The 25,935-nt window shown below is 37.4% G+C and overlaps 1 protein-coding gene across 1 annotated transcript in view; it reads right to left on the minus strand.

The window, feature by feature from the left end:
* Positions 1-25,935, minus strand: part of GBE1 (1,4-alpha-glucan branching enzyme 1) — a 148,324-nt gene that overhangs the window by 112,577 nt on the left and 9,812 nt on the right. Inside the window, exon 2 of the mRNA XM_062601996.1 lies at positions 3,712-3,881. Coding sequence (XP_062457980.1) covers positions 3,712-3,881 — 170 coding nt within the window. The remainder of the gene's footprint in view (positions 1-3,711; positions 3,882-25,935) is intronic.

Consider the following 25,935-nt stretch of genomic DNA (forward strand, 5'->3'; position numbering starts at 1 on the left):
TGCTAAAGGTACTAACTGACAAATCTTTACGGTTTTGGATGTTCATTTAACACTTCTCAGATGGCGTAAAGCATCATACCAGAACACAAACAGATACAATACTTTCTTCTCTCCAATTATGGAGTTTTAAAGACGTTAAAGAACTCTGAAAGTATTGGGATTTTCCTGAATTGATGTTTCTCATTCTTGAATCCAAGTACAGATTTGTACTGGATTCTACTTTTCTTCCAGAATGCACAGTGATACTAGCAATTATTCTATAACTAGGAGCTATGCCATTCATTAAAAGTGTCGCAGAATGAGGCACAAAAATACTGAGAAATTGAATCTCCTTATAAAAGAACTAAAATACAAAGCATGAATTGACTATTTTTACATTACATACCATCACATTTCAATTTAAAACCTAAAGATCTGCTGTCATTAAAGTTCCATGTTTGTTTCCTTGTTTAAAATTCCCATCTTACCCTCACATAGTCCAATTACAATTCTCCTTATAAAAAGTTTCATGAAAAAATTATTATTAAAATCAATCCTGATATTCAATTTAAATACAATACAATCATAAATTTAGCTTCAGACTTTAACCTGTTTGAATACTTAAAGAAAGGTTAAAGGGATTCAGTTTTAATTAAACATATCTGTAGCAACCTGAATCTGAATCTTAGGAGTCTACGACCCAATTTCTCATCAGAATATTATTAAAGCTCATCTGAATTGAATGACAATCTTCAATTCCTCTAGGCTTTCCAAGTATGCCACCTTTCCCTTTGGGAATGAATACTTTGCTATGACTGATTAATATGATACAGGACAAACAGGTTTTCCACATTAGAGAGAACTACTTTTTAGTGGGTTTTTTAACTTCTTACTGCCACATTTCATTACATGCAGACACAACCACTCTAAGATATTAGTCCTAAATTTCTACTTCATATGATGTATTACATGAAATATTTTAAAGGAAATAGAGTTCAGAAAACCATTCCAGTTTTTAGCTACTGTATTCTGGTATAGATATTCTACTCAGCGCTTGTCAGGCCACACCTGAAATACTGTGTTCAGTTTTGGTCCCCACTCTTCAAAAAAAGATGTGGAAAGGCTGGAGTGGGTCCAGAGAAGGGCCATAAAGGAAGGACTGAGAAGCATGCCATGTAAGAAAGGAGTTAGAGAACTAGGGTTGTTCAGCTTTGAGAAAAGAAGTTTTAGGGAAGACCTTATCACCATACTCCAGTATGTAAATGGTGGCTACGAAGAAGATGGAGACTGCCTTTTTTACAAGGAGTCATATGGAAATGACACGGGGTAATACGTACAAATTAATTCTTGGGAGATTCCAACTGGACACAAGACAAATTTTTCACAGCAAGAACACTCAGCCATTATAAAAGTCTCCCCAGCATAGTGGTGGATTCCCTAACATTGGACACTTGCGATCTAGACCCTTTCATCCAGCCAAATCTTGCTTTGCCATGAAAGGTTGGACCACACAATCCTTGGGGTCCCTTCCACAGTGGGATTCTATGATTCTATGATATGTTTACTTCCTCCACCAACCTACTAAGTCAATTTGCAAGTTATACCCTCTTTTTAAAATACTAGACAATAATGTCATTAAAAGTCTGGTTTTAAAATGGCCATCGATTAAAGTACGTATTTAAAATAAATGTATTCCAAGTTAAACTACTCAACACTTGTAGTGTCAACACAAGTTGAAGACTTACATCCACCACATAAATCCCATGAGCAATGAGGGGGTTGTAGCAAGTAGAAGAAAGATAAGGACGAGAGTTTTCTGTGTAGTTTACACATATAAAGTATTAAAATACCCTCATCTAGATGTCCTGCAGTCAGTAGTGATGGCTGAAATCATTATTATTAGCAGTAGGTGAACTATACTCATGATTCATTATTCAGTTGTGAATAAGAGGACATTTCATCCCCACATTAAAATTCGAGTGCTACAATAACCTATTTTATCAATGTTTAGTTCAATAAAAAGACAGGAAGTATTTCAAGAAAAGCTACTCGATCGGTCACTAGGTTACCTCTATCAAACAGGACCATGGCTGAAAACAGTAGTGCACTAACTTTTATGTTCGTCTTCTGCATGCATCAAACCCAAGCTCTTTTAGAAAATAATAGTCTGTAAATTCAAATTATCACAGTGAATAGTGGACACAGACCCTCCCACTGAGTTCTTCAACAGAAAGCAAGAACACAGTTTTCTGGCAACTACAATAGATGCATTTTATGACTCTGAAAACTGAAGCATAATGTGAATATATAAATATTTGCTTTTGCTTATTCCATTTATAAGTGTATTGATCTTACGACTATGGAAAAACAGTATTAAACCAGACTGTTACAAAGCACTGAGAGTAATCTTAATGGATCTGAAGCACACTGCCAAGATAGCCCATTTGTTTCTTTATTACTGCACACGTATTACAGATGCTGAACTACGGTACTTTAGAAAACACCACTAGATACTACAACTAATGGCATACGTAAAAAGTCTCATCAGTTTAAAGTTACACATGCACATACAATTTCAAGTTTGTTACTTCCTTAAATACAGAGTTTGTTCTTCCATAGTTTCCTCAAACAAAGGCAAGGTAAGAAAGAAGTAAAACTCAACATTTAAATACTTCTGCTTAAACACAAAGTTAGTTACCTCAAATTGGCAATTCATAGTTTTTGTAATATAAATACACTGACTGAACATACACCAGACCAGTATTTCTACAAAAGAAAAGTTGGATAAATAACACTGCATAGCTCTGAAATGCAGTTAAATGAACCAAACTATTTCACAGAGAATGTCTCAGTTCAGTAAGAGTCAGCAATGGAATTCCTAGTATCCTGATGGACTAATACCTAATCCTAAAGAAGGGACAGAGAGTTCAAACAGAAAAACAGAACTAGATCCCCCATGACCCCAAACAAAAAGGAGAGAGTGAAACTGGTATTGCAGGACTTCAGAGGAAAAATGCATGTCACTTCCATTTAAGAATTTGCAGAACACTGTTGCAGTGTAATTGCTCCTTATTTACTTCCAAAATAAGGAGTAAATTTACATTTTTGTCTCAAGTTCAGTGAATCATATTCTTGGTTCTCCGAGTAAGCAATGAAATTCCTCCATGTAATCCTGCCACCTTCCTGTTCTGCCAACATCCTTCCTCCTCCTCCCCTCAAAACAGAGCACCACATACTCTTTTAGAAGTATTTAGTTTGATTACATGTTACCATTTTTCAGCAGGACTTTTGTCTACAATCTCATGATGAGTGGCATTTCTTAAAGGCCTTGACCCTTGGACAGCACCAGTAAAAGCAGAAAGCAGATAAAGCAAATTATTCCTGTTATTTCTCCTTGGTACACAGGTTTATAGAAGCCTAACTGCAGAGCTTCAGGAAGAACCCCAGGTAGTTTAGACACAGCCTGAAGTTGCAGTGTGATCAGGCTAGATCCTTTATACAAGTAATTGCCTTGTGGGTATTAAAATACATATATGCATAATGCAAGCAACGCAATACAAACATGTACATTCTTAGGCTACTGTGATGTGAAATGAAATATTACTAGTTTAAGCTATGACATACATTTTCACTACAAGAATTTCATCATTGCTACAAAATTGTCTTTAAGGCAAGAGGATATTGATCTAAATCATAGTGCAGGAGAGAAGAAATAACCCTAAAAATACTTACTGAAGTCACCTGCGAGAAACACTGCTTCTGCTCCCGGTGCCCACTCTTTGCAATATATTCCACCATCTGCCAGTTGGTTAACTCCAAAGGTTTTGTAACTCTTGGAAAACTTATCAAGGCCACCTTCATTTTCCTCAATGTTCTTCAAGTGATTATAAAACAGAAAATATCTGTCAATGAAAAAAATACATTTGTAGAAAGTTTAGTATCTTACATTAAAAAGTATAAGAACATTAAAACCAGAAACATTCAGTGAGACAAACTGTCAGACTATATCTTCAGGCTACAATATCAGATTCACTGCCCCCTACAGAACTAGAGAAACGTAATAAATACCAACCACACAACTTCTCCGTGGTTGCTACACAGTGCAAATCTGCAATCATCACATTTGTCTGTATTTTCTCTCTTCTACGGGAACAGTTCACACTCAGACTACAACTCCTGATTGGCAGTCAAGAAATCATAGTATTACTACACAACAGGAGAACTTCACACTCAGAACAGCCTAGAACTTTTTCTTCCATGTTATTAATGCAGCACAAAGACCTCCTAGGAAGAATTGCATAAGCCTTCTACACCTCTCACAGCCAGTTTTAACAGACAATCTCAAGACACTGAAAAGTTTGCAGTACAGCATGTAAGGATGGAGAAACTAACGCTAGCCTAATACTTGCAGAAAGCAGCTCCTTATGCAACCTCTTTAGAGAGGCCATCAGCAAGACTCTGCAGCCACCTGACACTTCAGTGATTTGAAAAACAAAATTACCACTTGATGAAAGTAATTACAGAGACCATACCCTACTTATCCCAGTAGGGCCTGAAATGCCTTAAACCTCTCATGTAAAAATTTGCTAGTAAAATTCGTGATGTTTTGCCATGTTTTTCACAAAGAAGTTCCCATCAGTTCAAGAAACACATATCAGGTGGACGATACACACAAGAGGGTCAGCTTTGTCTCCCAAGATGAGAGCTACTATGTGAAGAAGCACAGCTAAAAGCTTTAGTTAAGCATTTAATTAATGCTGCCCATATGGGGTTTTAAAGTAAGGCATCCCCAAGGTAAATCAGAAATGAGTTTATATTCCCCATAAATGGAAAGGAGACTTCCAAAATGTTAAACACTAATAAGAATCCCATCAAGGACAACTTGCCTGCCTCATTACACTTACTGCATTTTGAAAAAGGAAATAGCTACAGGAAAGAAGCAAAACAGCACTACGGGATAATGCTTTTTTAGTAAAAAGGAGGCAGCCACTTGCAGTGTCAGAACTTGGACACTGCACTCGAATTTGTTTTAAAGTTATGTCTTAGAATTGGCCCTTTATTAGTTCAAAGTATAAGATTAAAATGCCTATTTACTGGTTAAGGTAAAATAACACTACCTATGCTAATTTCAAGTACTATGACTACTTTTAAGGTTAATTTCCCAGCAAGTCTTTATTAGGAAGATTGATGCTCACCTTTAAAATCATCAAGATTTGAAAATGCCCCAGGATACACTATAGCAAATACACTTAACAACTTCTTGCCCATCCACCCGCATCATTCCTTTAGAACTTGCTCATGGGTATAGTCCTCAGAAGTGCATTACTAACTACTACGGCTCAGTTTCATTTATAGTGCTTGAGGGAGAGTATTTTATCAGATTTCCAAGTGTAAGAGTATTATATATATACATAAACCCGGATGACTGACTTAAGTTTTAACCAACTGCAATCACAGAAAGATTTATATAAATAATGTTTAAATACAGAAACACTGAGCAGTCACAAACAGCCTCAAAAGCTCAGTATATGGCATTTGGTAAAGGCAAAATTACTCCATTCTTGAACAGTTCTTCGGGGGGGGGGGAGCTTTTTGATTTGTATAGCTTTCAAATTTTAAGCCTTACTTTAATATATATAGGTTACATCAAACAAGCTGACAGTAGTATCTGCAAATCCATACTGCTCAGCCATACATAAGCTGTTTCAAAATTGCTGCATGCCACATGCATTATTTTTAACTAGTTCCACTGCAGCTGAAGCAGAAACCCTTCTGTGTACACTGTAGGAAGCTGTTGTAACTCCTGAGAAGATCTAACTGAAGCAATTGAGTTTGACACACTTAAAATAAAGGTGTTTTGGAGTAGGTTATCTACTTAAAATTAATCTTTTTCTCCCTGTACTTTTTAAAAAGACATTTTCAACAGTTTTAAGAACATCTTTGGCTGGATGAGGCATTTCCCACATTCAGGACAAAATCGTAAAATTCATCCTTAAGCACAAGTTAGTCATACAAATCTCTGAAAGATGCAGAGGAAGGAAATGATACATTTATTAACAGAGAGGAACAGCAGGTCACAGAGGAGAACTGAAACCTCTAAAGAGAAAAGAAAAAGGATGAAATACATAACCTAGAGGCACACACATGTTCATGGCCCACTGCCTTTCCTCGACAAGTTCTCCCTAGCAAAGGGGAATCAAGCCCATTTATCTCATTCCAAAGAAATAAGCAGCAAACAAATGCAGGATTTGAGAGTGTGTTTATGGGGTGGAAGGGATGAAAATGGACTTTCAGAAAGCAATTTTGTGATTTATGTCTTTACAAAAAAAAAAAAACACTGATAGTAATAAACACCTTGTAAGCTCTAGATTCTTGTTATAAAAGCAGTAAGAGTACATCCACTGGTTAATTTTTGCCTTTCAGTAAATTCAAAGTTTAAGCAAACACTGAGACCATGAAACAGAGATCGTGATAATTAATATGTGAAATCATCATGAGTATTACTGTTAAAAAAAACAAACACAAAACAAACCTACTCTTTTTGCTTACTTCGCAATAGTGGTGAGCAAAATTACATGCTCAATAAAAATCATTTATTGTGAAGGATGGGGAGGCCAAGGAAGAGAGCAGATTAGAGAAGCTGCTCATCAGGAATGTAAAACATTATTACAGTAACGTCTTAGTGATAGAGCAAGTTAGTTTAGGTATTACTGTTGCATTATCGTTGCAGAAGTCATGACTTGTTAAACAACAATGGGTCTCCATAGCTGTTTTTAAATGATAATCTAGAAGTCAATCAGTTTGGGGTTTTTCAACCACCTCCTGAAATTATCAAATATAGAACTGTAGTTTGCACAAAGTTCACAAAAAAAGAAACCCCAGCAGCTTCTGAAATGGATCAATTACTTATGCCGTAAACTATTCTGAAAACTAATCTCAGGAGATGAAACTCATGTGGACACAGAACAAGGTTACCTGTCATAGAAGGTCTTGTAAAACAGCAGAAGCATAGTTCTGTATCTTGCTGCTGCTTTAAAGGAAAGAATTGAGTGCATGCTCATAATCAGATTTAGGAAACTTAAGGTTTTGCTTTCACAGCAATTTTAGCTTTCATTTCTATGCTGCTGAAGACTGTGAAAGACTTTTTTGATCCACCAGACTGAAACTCCAAGATTACACGTAAAATGACAGGAAAAACATTTTTGTTCCAAAGATATATATTGTTCACTAAGAGCATGCAAGTGTTAAAAGAAGAGACAGAGACATGACATTGTTAAGACTGAAAGTTATGTCATGTTCAGTTACGCATCTATACTTGTATGACATATATATAGTCAGACAGACCCTGGACACTTGGGACACTTCAAAAGTGAGACAACCTTGTAAAATTCTGGACATGTGAACATAGTCAGCAACAGCATCCAGAGCTGCAAGACAGGACAAAAGGCTGATGCCTTCTTTCACACATTTCAAGTCTTCACAGCTTAATGAATGACTGCAAAACCGTAACATTTTTCCACTTCCCTGCATTAAAGTTGACACTGAAGAGGATTACAAGGTAAAAACCACAGCCAGGTGTACCTTAACAAGTACAACCATTACCTCTGAGACAAAAAAAAATAGAGCAACAACAGGACCCACGTAACATCAGGTACAGGGGTCTCAAGTAACTGGAAAAAGTTGTACATTAAGTCCCTTACCACATGCAGGTACAACACACATGTGACAAGTGCGGGCAGCAGAAGGGGCCTGCTTTCACTGTATTCCTTAACTCCTGGAGTTCTTATGTAAAAGCAGGCTTTTCGATGCAAGTCCCATATCCATTCACCTTACCTATGTTAACAGAGCAATGGATTTTAGAAGTAAAATACTGAAGCTGTTTTCTTCAGACTTACTAGAAAGCAAGCCTTTCCCCAAATACACATACACCCAGCTTCAAACAAGACATTTGGTAACAGAATCGCACTTTTACACCAGCATTTTTTCCACTACTATGTCATTGTGAAGTACTGGTAACATCATTTGAAACAGGGTCATGACAGGCTTTTCGTATTGTTACATTCATAATTTGTAACACAGCATTGCTTTAAATCCCATGCTTTATATGCAGCTTTGTTTAAAGCCTTACAACAGAAGTGTAGGAATTGGCTGACTTTCCATAGTAGGAGGATTAAAACATCAAACATGAATTAGTATAATGGCTATGCAGAAAGTATCTTGCCAATAAAAAAGCCTTCATAGAGAAGGAGTAGACGCAATACTGTCATTAGCCACTTCAAGGGTTGACATTTCAGGTGAGCACTTACTCCTCACACTTCCACCACTAAAAGACCCTCAAATATTTTGTCTTAAGAATACCTAGAGATCTAAAACGTATACAGTAGAAGTATACAATCATCAGAAAAAAGATGGCCTCAAGTCTTTCAGTTCAATGCAAAGCCATACAGCTCTTGCCCAAAGAATGTTCTATTTATTTGGTAACCATGATATAAAAAAAAACTCTCCTGATGCTGCAGTTCCTATCAACCACTGCCTCTGTTCAGCTATTGATCCCCTTAAAAAACGTCTAAGGCATATGGTAAAATTAGTAGCCTCAGTATGGAGGATAAAAGAAATTTAAGCCTCCGCAAAGCCAACTGCCTTAATGATATAAGGCTTTTGGCAGACTACTAAAGAAGTATGATGGTAGGTCAGGATACTGAATTAGGGTTCATATAAAGCCTTCAGGTCTTTTATTCTTCCAAGCAACCAGAGGTATTAACTCCTTCCTGGCCACTTTGTAGAACAAAAAAAAAAGGTATTCTAATACTTTAAACTTAGATTTAACCAGATAAACTTGAGTTTTCTTAAGCATCACAGGAATTTAAACAGAAACTAGTATACCCACAAAGACCTTAGAAGCATGCAAGATACCTTCATTTCATCAGTCTAGTGTTGAAATCAAAGAGAGCTGCAAAATTTCAAGACATTTTTATGCCCATTCTCATACCTCTTTATAAAGTTTAGTTATTGCAGTTTACAGAACCACCAGCTTGTTTTAAGACCTGTGGTGTCAGCACTGAAATTCTTCATTTTAGTCCCTTTTCTGCTTATGATACTGATTTCAGGAGCTATTCATCTCTTAGGTTTTTTTTTTGTCCAAATCAGCTTTTGTGCCATAATTTAGTTCTACAGTATTGGCCCAGTATTAATGCCAATGGTACCTCTGACCATATGAAAGCCAAATTCTGCAGGTATCAAAGGAAAAAGGATGTAAAGAGGAATGCCCCTAATACTTGGTATTCCATGGCCAAATCCTCCCTCTTTGCATTAAACAAACATTTACAGTAGTTTCAAGGTTAAAAATAAAGCCAGAGTCCAACGAAAATAAAACTCTCAGCTACATCCATTATGTTTTTTTACACTTCTTCCAATGTAGGCATTGGAAAGACTAAAATAACAGAAAGGGGAAAATGGTTTGGTTTATCCCCTTCCTCATTTAAACAGCGAGCCTTAAGCAAAACTGGTTTAGATTTTGAGATATCACTTATCTACTTATCAGCTTAATCCTAAAGCCTCTTAGGGGAATGCTGCCTCTTACTGCCAGCCTCCCACTGTTCCCTGCCACAGAAGCAGCTGTATCAACATTACAATAAAACAGCGAACAGGCAAGTGAAGAGGCCAAGAGGCCATCAAATCCTGTCTTGTGCCATCACAGACATATCATGAACAACACTATTCATAAACTTAGTGAGATTTCTGAACTCCATTTTCAAAAACGCTTCGGGTCCCCCCCCAACTTATGACTGGAAAACTGGTACAGAGCTTTGCAATCTTAGGATCTTCCCAACATCCCCGCACAGCGGCTCTCCTTGAGGGCTAACATACCATCACCCTGTTCCAAAATTACACTGACCTGAAATTCTCCTTCAGCTTTCCAGTTATAGTACTCAGAGGTAAAGAACAGGGCCCTGCTGACTCTCTGGGCATTTTTAGTTGAGGGGTTTTGATTTTAAAGCATTTGTACATCCTGAAAAGAAGAATTTAAACCATCACATCCCTGAAACAACACTGCGATTGCATGCTATGTTCAGAGTTGTTGAATGAAGCTTACTGTGACAGTGCAGGAAGCCAGAGGTGGAGCAGGATGGAAATCATATTCACCAACTGATATGGAGAGACTGTCAAACCATCCCCTGTTAAGGTGTAGCTATGCTCTAGCTTACAATTCCTAGGAACAATCAAAAGGGTCAGGAAAAAAAAAAACGAAAAAAATCAAAACAAAGTCACAGAATCAGAGAATCACACATTTCTTAGGGTAGGAAGGGACCTCTGGAGATCTAGTCCAATGTCCCCCAAAAAATAATAATCAGTGTAGATGTACCACACATTCACCAATGTAATACTGTTTATACTGTCTATAGGACAAGGAATAAACAGTCACAATTTTTAAAAGTTTATTTTCCTACAGTAACATATTATTCAAATAAAGCCATGTTTTTGAAATTTAGAAGATAAGGAATTGGAAATTGCTCATTTTAGTTCTGATAGTCTACTGCAGGAATGTGACAAGAGATTAACAGCTGGTTTTGAATTATATACCAAGAAAGGCTCAAGAGCTGTAGTTCCCCTGATATCACCAGCAACCCATTCTTTACAGAATGATGTCCAAAATCTTGCAAAGCTATCATCAACTAGCAGTGACAGCTACCCTCTAAATGTCTACACTGAACATGTAAACACCAACCACATCTTTAAGAAAGCTCAACAGCTACAGAAAAGGAAGAACTGTTTGAACCTTAAGATGTAATGACACTTTGGTCAAATTTCTGTACTTAAGCAGCCCTTACCACTTTGCACCTAGTCAGCCATGTTCATCTGCAGCAGTGAAATCTGCTCAGAGAACCATGTTACAAAACCAGACTCCCCTGTGGTCTGCCACAACCCTCAGAGTAACTAGGTCAGATTCAACAGACAGCACACGATGGCATTTCATAGAGCCTGATTACAAATAGGTATTCCTGCCTCTAAATTTCATCTGATACAGCTACACAGAGCCACACGGTCCAGGCTCTCTGGATCAGGACTGGGAGCTTTTTGATCTCCACAGCACAGTCCACTAAGTGCAATGTGTATCTTTAACCACCACACATAAATCTCAGAAGTGATAATTGCCACCTCATGAAGCACAGCTGTAAGGTATCTGACAAAGACTGTGCTGTACTCTAAGATTCCCTGGAAAGCCACAATAGAATTAATTTCTCTCAAGATAGTCAAAGAAAGAACATGTGGCAATATCAAACCAGACAATCAATCATCACTAATAATGCCCATTTCTATTCCTTCTGTGACATTTACGACTTGAAAGAAGGAAAAAAAAAAGAAAAGATGAAAATATAAATTGAAAATGAAGATACAAGACCTCTAGGTATTTCAAAATAAAGAGCATGGGGCCATTCACAAGTCACCTTTAATACTGCTGCTATCACTTGGAAGGTGCAGTTATACTTTCACTAACACCAAAGCCAGTGCAGAGTCCCTGGTCAGATTACAGAGTCCTTGATACTCATCTTCTCCTTTACTCTGTAATTAGTTACCCACTCAGTCAGTCATCATTCAGCTGCTTAAGGGAATGGACTGAAGGAAGACAGGAGTAGGATGGATGAAGCTCTTCCTAAAGCAAATTTCTGCAGTCCAACAAATCAAATGCATCAGACCACACTGAACTACAATTCGGGGACAAAAGCAAATTCCTGCTTGCAGTTGCTTCAACTTCATTTGTCATTAGTGAAAAAAAAAAAATAAAATCAAGGCTTCTGTTTTGATTTTGTTTCATTCTTTTTTCCACCTCCTGTTAGTCAGTTTTGATTTGACTATTCGGAGTATTATACAACAGTAAGTAAAGGCTCAGTAAATCTCAAGCAGAACAGCAGATCTAATGTATTTTAACTTGTATCACCTCTTTAGTTTTAGATGACTGACTTGCACATTCTGCATAGAGAAGCCCTCTCGCATTCAGGTAATCTTTTTAATGTACATTTATATAGATTAAGTAACACCAGAATGAATATAACCTTGAAGTGTTAGAATAATTGTGAGAATTATGCTCTAGGAGTACAAGATAGCAGGGGCTGATGTTTACAGGCATCCAGAAATGCTTTTTATGCATGTAAAAAGTAAGATGTTACATGTTTCTGACATCACAGTCTTGAGAAGTCTGCCTGGCTAAATCTGAATTTCCCATAGGTTCTAGCTGCTCTAGTAAGTTTTTCACTACACAAGAACTTTGCCTCTCTCCCAAGTCAGAGGCAATTAAACACACATTTTCAGCTGAAAACTAAGGATTCTGTGGGTTGTCCAATGATATTAAGTTCCTTTCAGGTGTAATAAAATTGTTATCCAAATAATTTGTGGATAGTTATTCCAATAAGGTACTAACACAGTTAAAACCATTTCTGACTTGTACTGAAAAAGTACTTTATTACTAGCTAATAAAAAGACCACCCAGAGAAATTATAAGAATAAGCAAGAAAGGCAAAAACTTCAAAAGCCTTTTCTCTACTATGCAGATAACGAGTAACTCCCAACTCTCTTTGGATGTTCCATGATTTCAGTATGGAGTTGCAACACTCCATGTTGCTCTGCATCTCAAACTAAATGCAATATCTTATTTTAAGAAATACTTGCTTGGGGACAATGAATGAGTGATCACTTGCTCTGTTACAAGTTGATGATACAGGACAAGTAACAGGTCAATGTTTTTCAACATAATTTGAAGTGCAATGACATGTAAGTCAAGTCCTAACAACAACATGCAGTCTAGTACATAGGAGCATGACAAAATAAACCTGGAAGAAAACAAAGGGAAGCTACAAAGCTTTTCTTGACATTCTACCAGTGGTTGCTATTTCTAACAGAGGTGTAAAGACCTATGAAGTCTAATGAATATAAATACCCTTCAGCAATATTTTAGCAAGAAGATTTTTTGCTGACTTAAGCTGTGGCACTGTGCCTTCCGCACAATACAAGGGACTATAATCAAGCCTCTTCTCTGCTTTAAACATTAGGATAATTTAGTGGCTTCACCAGCATTTGACAACAGTAATGTTTTTGCCATCATCCTAACATACATCCCTCAATTCAGAACTAATGCAGAAGCGATCACAAGATGTATCAAATATAAACTTAATACAATCATTCAGTAATAATTGCTCCACTGATTTATCTAAGCCAACCCCTTTTCTAAGGCCACCTTTCCCCACAATATCTATCATTTAGAACATTTGTTCATGTATCAGCTCCTTCAGTTTATTAAAAACACATGGATGCACCTTACAGGATAAGTATAACAAATTACTAGTGTTTAGAAGGAGCAAAAGGCAATTTCTTTCCATCAGAAGCCTAGCAAACTACTTAAGAGACATCAACTGAACCTAGAGAGGTGAAAAGAGAATATACATAACTATTAACACTCGCTACAAGAAGGCCAGCTCTTCCCCTCTACTGATATATATCTATATAGTTACTTCTTTAAAATTAAAAGTTACCCCCCAAAAAAACACATCCACCCTCAAAACCATTATGATACTGAGCTGTGTTAACAGCTTCCTGGAACAGCCCACCTATGGATACTCTATCTGCCAAAGCACTCAAGCTTCCCTGTCATGAGGGAAAAGTCTAAACAAAACAGCAATAACAAAATCATGGGAATTATGTATGGGTTTTTTTTCTCTGTATATAAGGAAAAAAGTTTATCAGTAGTATAATTCATTTATGTAGTTTTACACATCTGATACATCAGATTTCTGCATTTAATAGTCATTGTCTCCCTATCCCACTGCAAAATAGTCTAAATTATGTATTAATTGTACACTAAAACCCCACTTTTAGCTACAATAATCTGTTTCTTTACGGCGATATCTGAACTAAGTTGAGTTCTTTTTGCATTAACATAACTACAGAGAAAATCCATCATATTTGAGCAGAAAGCTACAGAAATGCAGAGACAGATTTCTTTCTTTAAATGAGTAGACTAAGACTGTGTTAGCTCATGTTTCATATTACACAAGAGAAAATAAACTGAAAGGTCAGTTGAACAGTTACAGCATTGCCCTTTTCCAAGGTAATCAGCAGAGCATGTAGCAAAGACGTGAACACAAGCGTGACTGGAAAGATAGTAACTGATAAAGAGGCTTTTGCTGTCGAAGTATGTGGGACAAAATACCATACTCTCAGTGCCCATGGATGACTGTGGCATACTGCAGGCCTTACTTCAGTAACTCTGATTTATTACTTTAATTTGAAATTGTGGTGTTTTTTTTTAAAAACATTCAGGTTTTTATATTACTAAAACACACTAGAATATGCAATACTGAACATTAATCACATTATCAGGTAAGCTTCAGGAACAGTGTTGTTATTAATTTGTAATGGGGACATGATACAGACAAAAATTCATCTGATTTACCAATGCATTTTTAATTTCAATACAAAAATCCTTCTTATTATTCAGTACTATTTAACTGTAAGCTGTAGGGCTTCCCCATATTAAAAGCAGTTTATTTTTCCTCTGGGAAGCACGTATTTATTAGTGGAACATTCCAGAAAAGTTTCTGCTCCTCATATTAACATACACTTAAAAGCACCTTAATCTGGAAACTATTCAAATGTTTTATTTACCAGAATTATTTTAATGAAGCTCTAAATAGCAGTATATCAATTCCCATTTGATTCCACAGCCAACAGACTATCTTTGTGTTAATAGATACCAAGGTCTAGTTGGGGAAGAGCTGGTGATTCCTACAGCACTAGTACAAAGTTGGAATCATAACACAAACAGCAGTAGGTATACAAGAGGCTCTAGGGGAAAAATCACAGCATTTCTTAAGAATTTATAGCATGCCTCTTGGTGGTCAAGTGTTGTTACCTCTTGCAGGTCTTCACTAACTGGGAAGTGTCAGTGAGTACCATTTCTAAAGCAACCATTTGCGTGGTCAGAACCAGTCCACAGACCTCCTCTGGGTTGCGAAAGTTCTGGACATGATGACAAGACAGTTTGAACTTCGGTAACTATTTAATTTTAGCTGTTCAAAGCTATTTTGAATGTTGTGGATTTTTATTAGCTTGCCACAGCATTAAACATAACCAGTCATGTGTTTCTTTCTAAACGTCTTCTCCCTGCCCATGGCAGGAGGTTGGAACTAGATGATCTTCAGGTCCTTTCCAGCCCTAACTATTCTATGATTCTAAATTTTGATTCCAAGTCTGCTTCATTAGTTTGACTTCCATGTTCCTAGTAATGCTGCAAGCATTGTCTACCAAACAGGAAAAAGCTTTGAGGTCAGAAGTCCCTCCTGACTATTTCAAACAAAACACCAGATATTCCTCACTGCCTTAGCCACCTGACCCACTTAAGCAGGCACATTGCAGTAAAAATAGTTACATGATTTTTTTAACAGAAAACTCTATAACTGTTCTAGCAACAACATCACTAATTTCTATATATTTTACTTTACCTCCTTCTCAAATATGTTCCAGAAACTTAAAACACCCTTATTTAATGGATCAGATCAGTGACTTGTATATTCAAACAGTTCACTATTTGAAACTTACATTAGATAGTTAAATAAAAATCTTCCCATCTGACAATTAGCAAACAAATAAACCCTTACATTAGTACAGGGCTGTTTCCTTGCCAAACAGATTTAAATGAATAGCCACATCAAAAGGCTGTTAAAGATGGCTAGGGGAAAGGTACCTACAGCAACACTTGGCTTCCTTACTACTGCACCAAGTCTTTCTCCTTGTAACAGTTTTTCTCTCGTCTAATGTGACCATAAACCTACAGAATCCCACATAATTAAATAACTCTCTAAATCCTGTAAGTTTAACCTTGCTTTCAGAATGCACATGTATTCATACACCACCTAAAAAAAGGTGGTTTGTCTTCCCCTCTCTCATGCAGAAAAATATACTCCTAATGTAGGTTTCTCCCTGGCCTTTAAGTACTTGTCACCCACTTTAAGACTACCTCCCTGTATTTTATTGTGACAAAATTTTTCAGTATTCCAAGAAAGAAAAGCATGTGTGAGATTCTTGCATGTAGAGGATAGATAAACAAGTATTAAACATGGGCCAGGAAGGAAAGCGTACTTTTGGTTTTGCTGCTGACCACTATGCCAGTTTGAATCAGTGCTCAGTGGTTTGATCAAGGAGTTTTCCATTTAGGCTCAGTAGCTGCATCGGGCTGTTCATACAGACCACACATTCAGCTCAACAAGCATGCACGGTCTGCTAGCTGGGTTCCCTCTAATGCTGATAAAGACAACTTGCCCTTTTGGAAGACAGGTACAAGGAAGAAAACACTACCTCCAGTGACTAGAAAATAAGACCTGGAAGGATTTGGGGGTGAGAGGAGGCACAGCACTGAGTACTTTACCTTCTACACTACCACACCAGGTTCAGGCACCTTAGCAGAAATGCTACACTGGCTTTACAGCACAAGCTTCTCTAAATTCAATTCTTCTTAACTGCTTTCACTGCAGAAAAGACCAACAAGGAAAGCAAGTACTCAAACATTTATAAAGTCCACAGTGCAGAGCGTTTATTTCATTTATTTTCAGCATACCAGAAGTGTAATTAAAACTTGTGTGCTTAAATGTCTGTCACTAGTCCCATGCAATCACATCTAGTCCCACAGAAGATGAGCAAGCAAAAAGCACGTACTGTTGTTGACTGCTGCTGTGAATAGCCGTATGCAGCAGCCCACTGTCTGGCCAAGCAACTTCAAGGTACAACCTAAAAATCTGCTCTTTTTCCAGACTTCAGTAAGAAGAAGTACAAAGATGAGAAATATAAGTTAACGAATTCACAACATAAAAAAAAAAAAAAGAGAAGCATAAGCATCAAATTCTCAAAGGCATTATACTAAATATTCAAACCTCTGTAGAAAACAGAAGAGTTCAGATTTTACATAGTCTGGCTATTCTTTCAAAACATTAAGCTACTGTATCTCCTTGACACAATCTTTAATCTGACTAAAAATACATGAATTGCTCCATGCCAAAAATTTGCTAAGCACTTAACTGCAGAAAGAGCACTACTCAGCAGTTGCTGGATTCATCCCAACCACATACCCACTTTCACGTTATTAAAGCTCGTAAGTACTTATATGACAGAGCTTCCAAGACATCTGCCTTCTGATGGTATTGTAGCCATATTTGATGTTGGCAGGGACAGCCTGATAATCACAGAAGTCACCATTACTTTGCAGCCTCCAAGCACATGTTAAGTCTCTTGTCTATAATGAGACTTGTCTTTCACAACATTAGGAAGCTTATGATTAAAGTTTTGAATTTATATGACTAAAGAAAATTGTAAACAAAAGAAAGGCAAGAGTATCGACTAATACTGCATTATTATGCAAGACAAGTCACCTACGATAAATGATTCAAGACTTACCAAGATAGTGAAGTTTACATCAGAATTTTAAATATCTGAAGTGACAAGGTATCTTGGGATACACAAAGCCACTTGCAGCAATTCACAGGGTGGGAGAGAAGAAAGAAAACCCCCACAAATTTAAGAAGACTTGGTATTGCCATGGTTAGTCATCCTGATATGCATCATACCCAAGCGCAGCTGCAGCCTTAGTCTTAGGAAGTACCACAGGAAGGCTCCAAAGGCCATGGAACATTAACTCCTAGTATTAGACAAATGTTAAGAACTACAAGATGAACAAGCTGTCTATCGGGTGGAGAAAATCCATTTTTGCAATTTCAGATTCATCTTGTCTGATTAAGACTACATGCACCTTCTAAATTAACTACTAAAGTTAGACAGTCTTTCATACCAAATTTTGACATAAGCTTTATTTACACAGAACCTTTTGTATATAAAATTACTATTACTAAGCAGTCACTTCAGATGGATAACCTCAAAGAGCAAAAAGGTTGATCAGTATAGTAAGGGACTATGTTGGATAGCACTTCCCTTTTTAGTAATTTTTCACCCTCATTATGACATTCCTATGTCTATTTAGTATGTTTTTTCCTCTTCATAGATGAATTTAGACAATTTACACTGGATGATCTGCTTGAAAAGTTGTATTTTAAAGTACCTGTCTATCTTTAAAGTACAACATAGAAAAAGCAGTGCACTATAATCTTGACTAAAAAAAAAACAAAGTATTTATACATTTATCTACAAATCTGGGTGCTCATTCTCCCTTCTTTCACCTGAAACACACACAACATGAAAGTAGTATCTCTAATTGGAACTAAGCCTAGAAAAACAGTACTAGCTCCAGCTCTCAGCCTGGAGAGTTGCCAAAGTAAAGCCTACAAACTGAAGCCAAGAAGGACAGGAGTTTAGTTCCAAAGCTTCAGTCAGTATAGCCTCCTTATTTGAGGTCAACTTGATACAAACCAGCACAAGGGAATAAGAGAGGAGAAATTATAAGCAAACAACTTTAGGTGTTCACATTCTGTCAGGAAATTAACCTCTTCATTTATGAGATAGGCATCAAGAATAAAGCTGGTAGTGACTTCTGAGGCGTCACGGAAGAAGAAAATATATTGTTAGGTACACAAAGAATTAACATGTATGGGTTTTGTCACAATGTGTTCATTGCATCAGAGTAGCCTGTGTATTTAGTATTCCATAAATAAATCTATAACCTGTAAACTGTATATAACCCCCCACACACACAAAATTCCACACTTAACCTTTCCTTCTTCTGGAGAACTTGAACTCGCTGTTTAGCTTCTACAAGACTACACGTACATTAGCATCTAATGCCAGTTAGAAGTCTTTTTCAATTGTCATCTGAATTGGTATAAGATAAGACACTTCAGTGTAAAACATATACAAGAATTGTCTACTTGGCACCCCTTTTATCAGAAGAGAAAAAATCCCTTAGGACCAGGGCCCTAGACAGGGTGCAGACTTTTTATCTCCGTAGTTTGACACCTAAGAGAACAAAATCCAGTCCCAATTCAAAACTGAGGTGGTTCTGAGCAGGAGTCTCGGACACAGATAGCATCCAGAGATCACATCCATCCCGAATTGTTCTGTGAATACTTAGTAATTTACATCTACTGAAACTTGCTCTGCTTAAAATACCCCCAAAGTACATGGTAAAATGCATAAGAACAACAATGCAGATAATGACAGAAATACTCAACTACTGCAAATACCAAAGTGTTCTAATGTATCTTAGATTACTGACAATCACATATACCTCCCCTACGCTTGCATTCACTTTCTTTGTATGCACATCAATTTCCTTACAGTTTCTTTCATGGTTTACAAGTGGATCAGTTGATGAAAGAGTATAAACAGAAATAACAGGAGAAAGGAAAATCTTAATCCAGAGCCTCTAACCTAGCAAATGATGCTTTCATTGCCAAAACACATGTACAACACTACTGTCATCTCTGCTGTTTTATAAACAGCCTGTTTATATCTTGCAGATTATTAGATTTTTATATTACCAGCTGAAAGCTCTTATCACTCCGAATTCTGAGGTTTCTACAATGCCTCTTCCCTTCTGTAGGGGACAGCCACCATAATGAATCACAGTGAGACTCAGAACACTCTGGACTTTAACTGCCTCTCACTATCTTCGCCAATACAGCTGTTCATGAAACTTCAGTCTTGATCAGTCTATTCTGCACAAAGGTCTAGAAAGCCAGAAGTCATTTACAAGCTGCAGGGGATCGAGTACTTTCTTTGCATTGACATTTGAGAACCAAAAACTTCAGCAAAACAGATTCTGTAGGTCCCCCAACAAAAAAAAGCTTATTATTTTTTCTCTCCCAGTCATCACTTATGCTTTTGCATCATCAAAAACATCAAAGCTAGGTTTGGAGCCATCAGGCCAAAATGATGTATCTCTGTGCCAGAAGAAAACAAGTGTCAGCTTTCAATTACTCCAAGAAGGTCGTAAACAGCTGCTTTAGTAATTTCAAGGTTTTATGTCACTGTTTCTCTATCACAGTTCTGTCTCACCATCTTGTTCCAACTAGCAGCACTCACTGGAAATACCAAGAGTAACACTACAAAAAAAAAAAAAAACAAACAAAGCCCCAAACATCAAAACACATCACAAGCAATTTCTGTTTTTTATTGTCTTGGCTCTTCTCAACTAGCCATTATCACTATGGCCCTTGATTTATGGAATACCAAAGGCTAAAACATATACCTGTTCAACTCCACAAGGTGTATATATTTAATTTATATTAACTACTGTAACAAGCATGATGGTAAGCACTGTGTTGTCCAACAGCTATTATGGAGTAATATTGACAGAACAAATATCATGAAAGGTTCTAGAGTCTGAAAGCCTTCTCTCCTATGACAAATCCCTGGATTTCTTAAAGTTCCTGTCAGACAACCAACAAAGTTCAGTAAAGATGACCAAGAAAAACTTAGAAAACATAATATGGGCAATATCTTGACTTTCTCAGCACATATGGGGTTTTTTGAACAAGGAAGGACTGGACAGATGAAACTTAAGTTTGGAAAAATGTAAAAAAAAAATAATAGAAAAGTCACTGTTGTTTACTACTGACCCATTACTTTCCTTAGCACAGAATAAATGTTGTTGCTTGCATTAGACAAACCAAATTAAGAAAAACTATCTGTGAAGAAATCTCAGTGCCATTTTTACAGTTAAACAGCCAACTACATACATATGCTGCTGACAAGTCAGCAATATCAAGAGCAGCCTCTGAAATTGACAACCCACAGTGATCAGTAAAGCCAAATACCGGAAGCCCAATTTGCTTCCTCTTACTAAAATCCACAAGTTGCACAAGCATGGTGTCAGTTTGTATTTCAGTCAGACACAACAACATCTAGAGGACACAAGTACCTAGAAGCTGTCTCCAAGCTTTCAAAACATGAAGACTATTGCTCTAAAACCAGGTTTATACTAATGCTACTGGTGAGCCATATCCTTTTTGCTGCAAGTGTCCTTAGTGCAGATGCCATTCGACCAAGGAATTTATCACTACATGTTTTGTTTGTGTTACAGTGGGCACCAGCAACAATATGTATTATCAAAAGCATACTCTTGCACCTATGATCTGTATTCACTGGACAATCACTCTACCAACATGTTATGCTATACTAGTGATGTCTTTCTGTGCAAATTTTCTACTTTCTATGAACTTCCTACTTCAATACCTCCCTTTTCTGGTCTCCCTGACAAGCAATGCAATGATTATCCAACCCAGAACTAAGTATTTCTGGCTAAACACTGTTATAACTGAACAACATTAACTGACAGGTACTGGATTTGCAGCAAACTACACTGATTCCTGCTATGTGAAGATGAACAAGCTGTTCAGAGGGATGTGGAAAAGCATCAGTCTTGACAGACCTGGCATTTCCTACCTCTGCAGGGTCTGGGAGATGTTTCTGTCAGAAGTCATTATTGTCAAAATGTTCTACAATGACACTTAATGGACATAATTACCACTCTAGCTACCTCCATTTAAGTTGGAAACCACTTAAAGTGGACCATGGCTGTTACTGAAACCTCAGTATGTTACTGAAAGCTCAATATGGCTGTAACTGAAAGCTCAGTACTGAAGCCTCCGGTGCCTACTTTGATGACAATACATTATGGAAGGTGATGCCTTACTTCTTGTTCTGCAATTCAAAGGCCCACAGCTCAGTCAAATTTTTGCTTCTGGTATTAAAGTGTATTCATTGCTTATGTAATTGTTTCTGCTATTTACTGTTAAGCAAAAAAACCATATACCTTGACCAAAATACACAACTGGTGATAGTCACACTCAAAGACATCACTTACTATCTTATAATACTCAGTCCATAACTTCATGGTCCAAAAGAGATCCTATTCAGAAGGCAAAAGTATTTTAATCCAGTCATTGTTATTGTGCAGTAACAACATTCCTGGTTTACTGTCTGTGCTAATAGTTTATATTCAAGCGCTATTTAGGTCAAATTTGCTAAGTTTCAACTGAGAATAATCATTAGGTCTATACAGGTACCTAATCTTTTAGTAAAGCTTTTCACACCTTTCCACAGAAAGGGTGGACACCTTAGGCCAGTGGAGAAGACACGTTAGAGATACCTTCCTGTTGAGTCACAAGGTTCAGAAAGGACCCCCCTGCTTTCCTGCTGATCATCGGATATTACAGGGACTGGGCACAGCTGGACCCAATCCTAGACTTGGTCAACAGTTTATGTCTACGGACTGTGCATAGTGCTTGCACCTTCTTGTCCAAATTTGTCCCACATGCCAATACTGTCACATTACACGGGGGGTTTCCTCAAACCCTTTCTATTTGATCAGCCTGACAGTTTCACAGGAAAGATCAGACCATTGTGGCCCATCTGCATTCCATTATGGGGACCCTACTGGACAGCCCACCAAATCAAAGGGTGATTTGACCAACCTATGCACTGACAGCATCACCAAGTCATACAATCATAGAACAGAATCATAGAACAGCTAGTGTTGGAAAGGACCTTAAGATCATCCAGTTCCAATCCCCCTGCCATGGGCAGGGACTCTTCACACTAAACCATGCCACCAAGACTCCATTCCAACCTGGCCTTGAACACCACCAGGGATGGAGCATTCACAACTTCTTGGGCAACCCATTCCAGTGCCTCATCACCCTCACAGTAAAGAACTTCTTCCTTACATCCAATCTAAACTTCCCCTGTATCAGTTTGAATCCATTACCCATTGTTCTATCACTACAGTCCCTAATGAAAGTCCCTCCCCAGCATCCCTGTAGGCCCCAATAAGTCAAATCCCTTATTTCAAATATTCAAGTCTCCAGAGACTTACAGAAAATGGACTTCAGCTGAAGTCTTTTCTTATACAAAATACAAGTTTGTGACAGGATAAGGTTCAGAGATTGCCAATGTTAAGGTACTGTCTACAAAAACAAGCTTTAAATGATACACAACCATAGTATAATCCATAGTAACACAAATTCCAATTTTTTTTACCTCTATGCCTATGGAGCTTGAGTGACTCTAGTCATACACACTTTGTAACCCACTGGTGTAAAATTCTCTCATTTTGCTTTTAAAAATACAAATAGAGTTTGCTTGTTTGGCAGCTGCTGTGAGGTTTATCAGTACATGGTGCCTTCACATTCCTGCTCCTGCAGAGTACAACACAGCCTGGCTGCCGGGCTTTCTCTCCACTCCACATTCCATCCAGTTTCTCTTAGCACATGCCAAGAGTTGCAGAGTTGCCTGGGGAACTATCACAGGGTAGATTCCAAGCATGCCAATCACATCCCATCCTGAAAGTAGCAGCTGCATTTTACCTTAAGATTACCTTAGCGCTATAGATATATACTGTTGTATACATATACAACTTGGCAGGACTGGGGGGAGGTGGTTTCTAATTTCCCCCATTTTCCCCACACACACCATTCCCAGAATTCACAAGTTTTAGTGGAAACACGTATCTCAATACACAAATTGACTGTGCTGCTTTTAATTTTACCAATTGTGAAACCTACAGACACCTTCTACTTGTTAAAGATGTCAAGAACTACGTTAACTTCTGTACTATGAACACTACTTTTCATCTTGTTATCAGCTCATGGATAAAGCAGACTGCTTTCCTCAGAAAATAAAGGGTATTTTTGAATAGTGAAACTTACAGATTAAGTCTTCTCCTGCCACTAAGAACTTAATCACTATCAAGGAACTTGTGGGTTTTTTATTATCTGATTGAAAAAAATTAATATAAGCAGTTTAATTTTAAACAATACATGCATGAAACCTGTTGAAACACACCATACTAGGAGCCTTGCAGATGGCAATGTAATTTAAGAGCTAGTGACACTGAACAGGCCCTATCTGCTCTGCTGGACCTCACACTTAGGGCTTGAGAAGCCTGAATATCAGCATGAATAGCCAGCCACTGCATGAGAACCAACTATAGTGGCTCATGCTGGTCTGTGAGGACAAAACAAGTTTAAAACTAGCTTATGTGCCATCTTGAGCCATAAGATGCATCCATCTGCCTCTGAAAACAAAAATAATCTTAAAAATAGAGAAAAGATGCTCGCTATGAATCAGCATTCACTTCATGGCAAGTTCTGGGGACACAGGGATGGAATTTATGTACAAGCAACACAGCTAAATTCCCCCACATAATAACCTGGCATTATCACTCTAAGAGTAAGTCTGGCAGTTAACATCTCTAACCTCCACCAGTCTTATCCTCCTGCAAACTTGAGCTTTTTATCCAAGTTCAACCTTAGCAACATGAAAGAAATATGTATTTTCATACATTATGCTTTCATACACCGACATTATAATCAAAGGCCTCTTTCTCAAAAGAAAAAAAGCATCAAGCCAGCTAACAGAATTTGTACCCATCAGTACCTTGAGCTTTCAAAGAAGGGTCTATGTATATCTACCATCAAAATTATGTGGCATCTAAAACCATGAGGGCAGGGGAGGGAGATGAAGGGGTAGCCTTCAGTTTTACTTCATTTAGAGTGTTCAGGTCAAGTAATAAAATCAGATTTATGAAGGCATTTCTTTATTTTAGAATAACAAGCGAGAAGAAGGTAGGAAAAGATTTTTCTGTCCAGAATTTTTTGATGATACAAAGAAAATCCAAAGAAGTTAGGCAAATAAATAATACTTGTTAGCATTTAGAGTTATCATTTCCTCTCTGAAAGAACTAATCACTATAATCACATACAAATTACACTGCAATAGCATTACTATTAAAAATCTGTTTGCTGCTATTTAAAAAGAGACTGCTAGGAGCCTGATGATTTTTTTTTCTTAAATAGTCTCCAATTGTTGCAAACAGGATTAAAATAAAGCACCAATATTGTGAAAAAACCTTTCAGATGTTTAGAAAATTAAGCATTAAAGAAATCTTCTTAGAAAAGTCATATAAAATATGACATAAATCCAGACAACAAATTCATAAGCCATAGATAAACTTGCCAGGGAACCCCAATGGAAGCTAGATCCATACATACACTGGCTATAAATTCATCAAAAAAGCTCAATGTGTATATATACTTGTGCATTAAATACATATATTGCAATAAATATCTTTATTAATTCTTTTTAACATCTCATGTATTTTCCCCCAAAGTTGTAGAGGAAGCTGAACAGCAAAAGAAAAGCTAGCTTTTGCATTCAAATCAAAACCTTTACACCCCAAGGCCAAAATACAACCACCTATCTTTAATTTTGCGCAAAGAAACTACCTGAAGATCAACTGGCAACATCACACAGGCACAGGCTTTCCCCTCCAAAGCTTCAGGGATTCCCTCTTTTTTTACACCCTCTTTTTAAGGAAGGAGGGCAGGGACCAGACAAAAGAGGGACCATTGTGATACCATCACCACTACCAAACTGCTACTTTAACTGCCTTTTTAGACACCCTGTATCACTTCAGGCTTTCTCCCTTACTGCCTGACAAAAGAGAGTAAGGCCTATTTTGATATGCTTTCTTAAGAAAGGGAAAAAGCTGCTTAGACAACGGATACAGCCCAAAGTAGCTAATCTAAACATTACGCTCTGTTGCAGTCTCTCCCCCATCCCTTTGGGGTTTGTCAGTGAAAAGTTTATTTTTCTACTGGTACTACATGCGAGTTCATGCCAACTGAGAGAGGGAATGTTTGTTCAGACAGTGCACGAATCTCCTGGCTCATACAGCATGCAGAAGTTTTACTTTGTTCTCCATTCTTTTAACATACACATATAAACCCCTGTAGTCTAAACAGTCCCTTAGACCTGTGAAGCATGACTTTTTTTCATCTGTTCCTTCCCTTCTTACAAAGGAGGGCTTTTTCCCCATTTCTCCTTTATTTGTAAGAATGTTAAGGGTTTTAGGGAGGTGAGGACAGTGAGTGCAGAAGAGTGGGACAGAGAGGAGGTAACATCAGATGACAAATCCAATCAAAATACAAACTGAAGAAGGACTTGATAACTGACAAAAAG

The sequence above is a fragment of the Pezoporus occidentalis genome, unplaced genomic scaffold (genome assembly GCF_034315485.1).
Source record: "Pezoporus occidentalis ecotype Australia unplaced genomic scaffold, CSIRO_AGI_Poc_V1 ctg74, whole genome shotgun sequence".
NCBI lineage: Eukaryota > Metazoa > Chordata > Aves > Psittaciformes > Psittacidae > Pezoporus > Pezoporus occidentalis.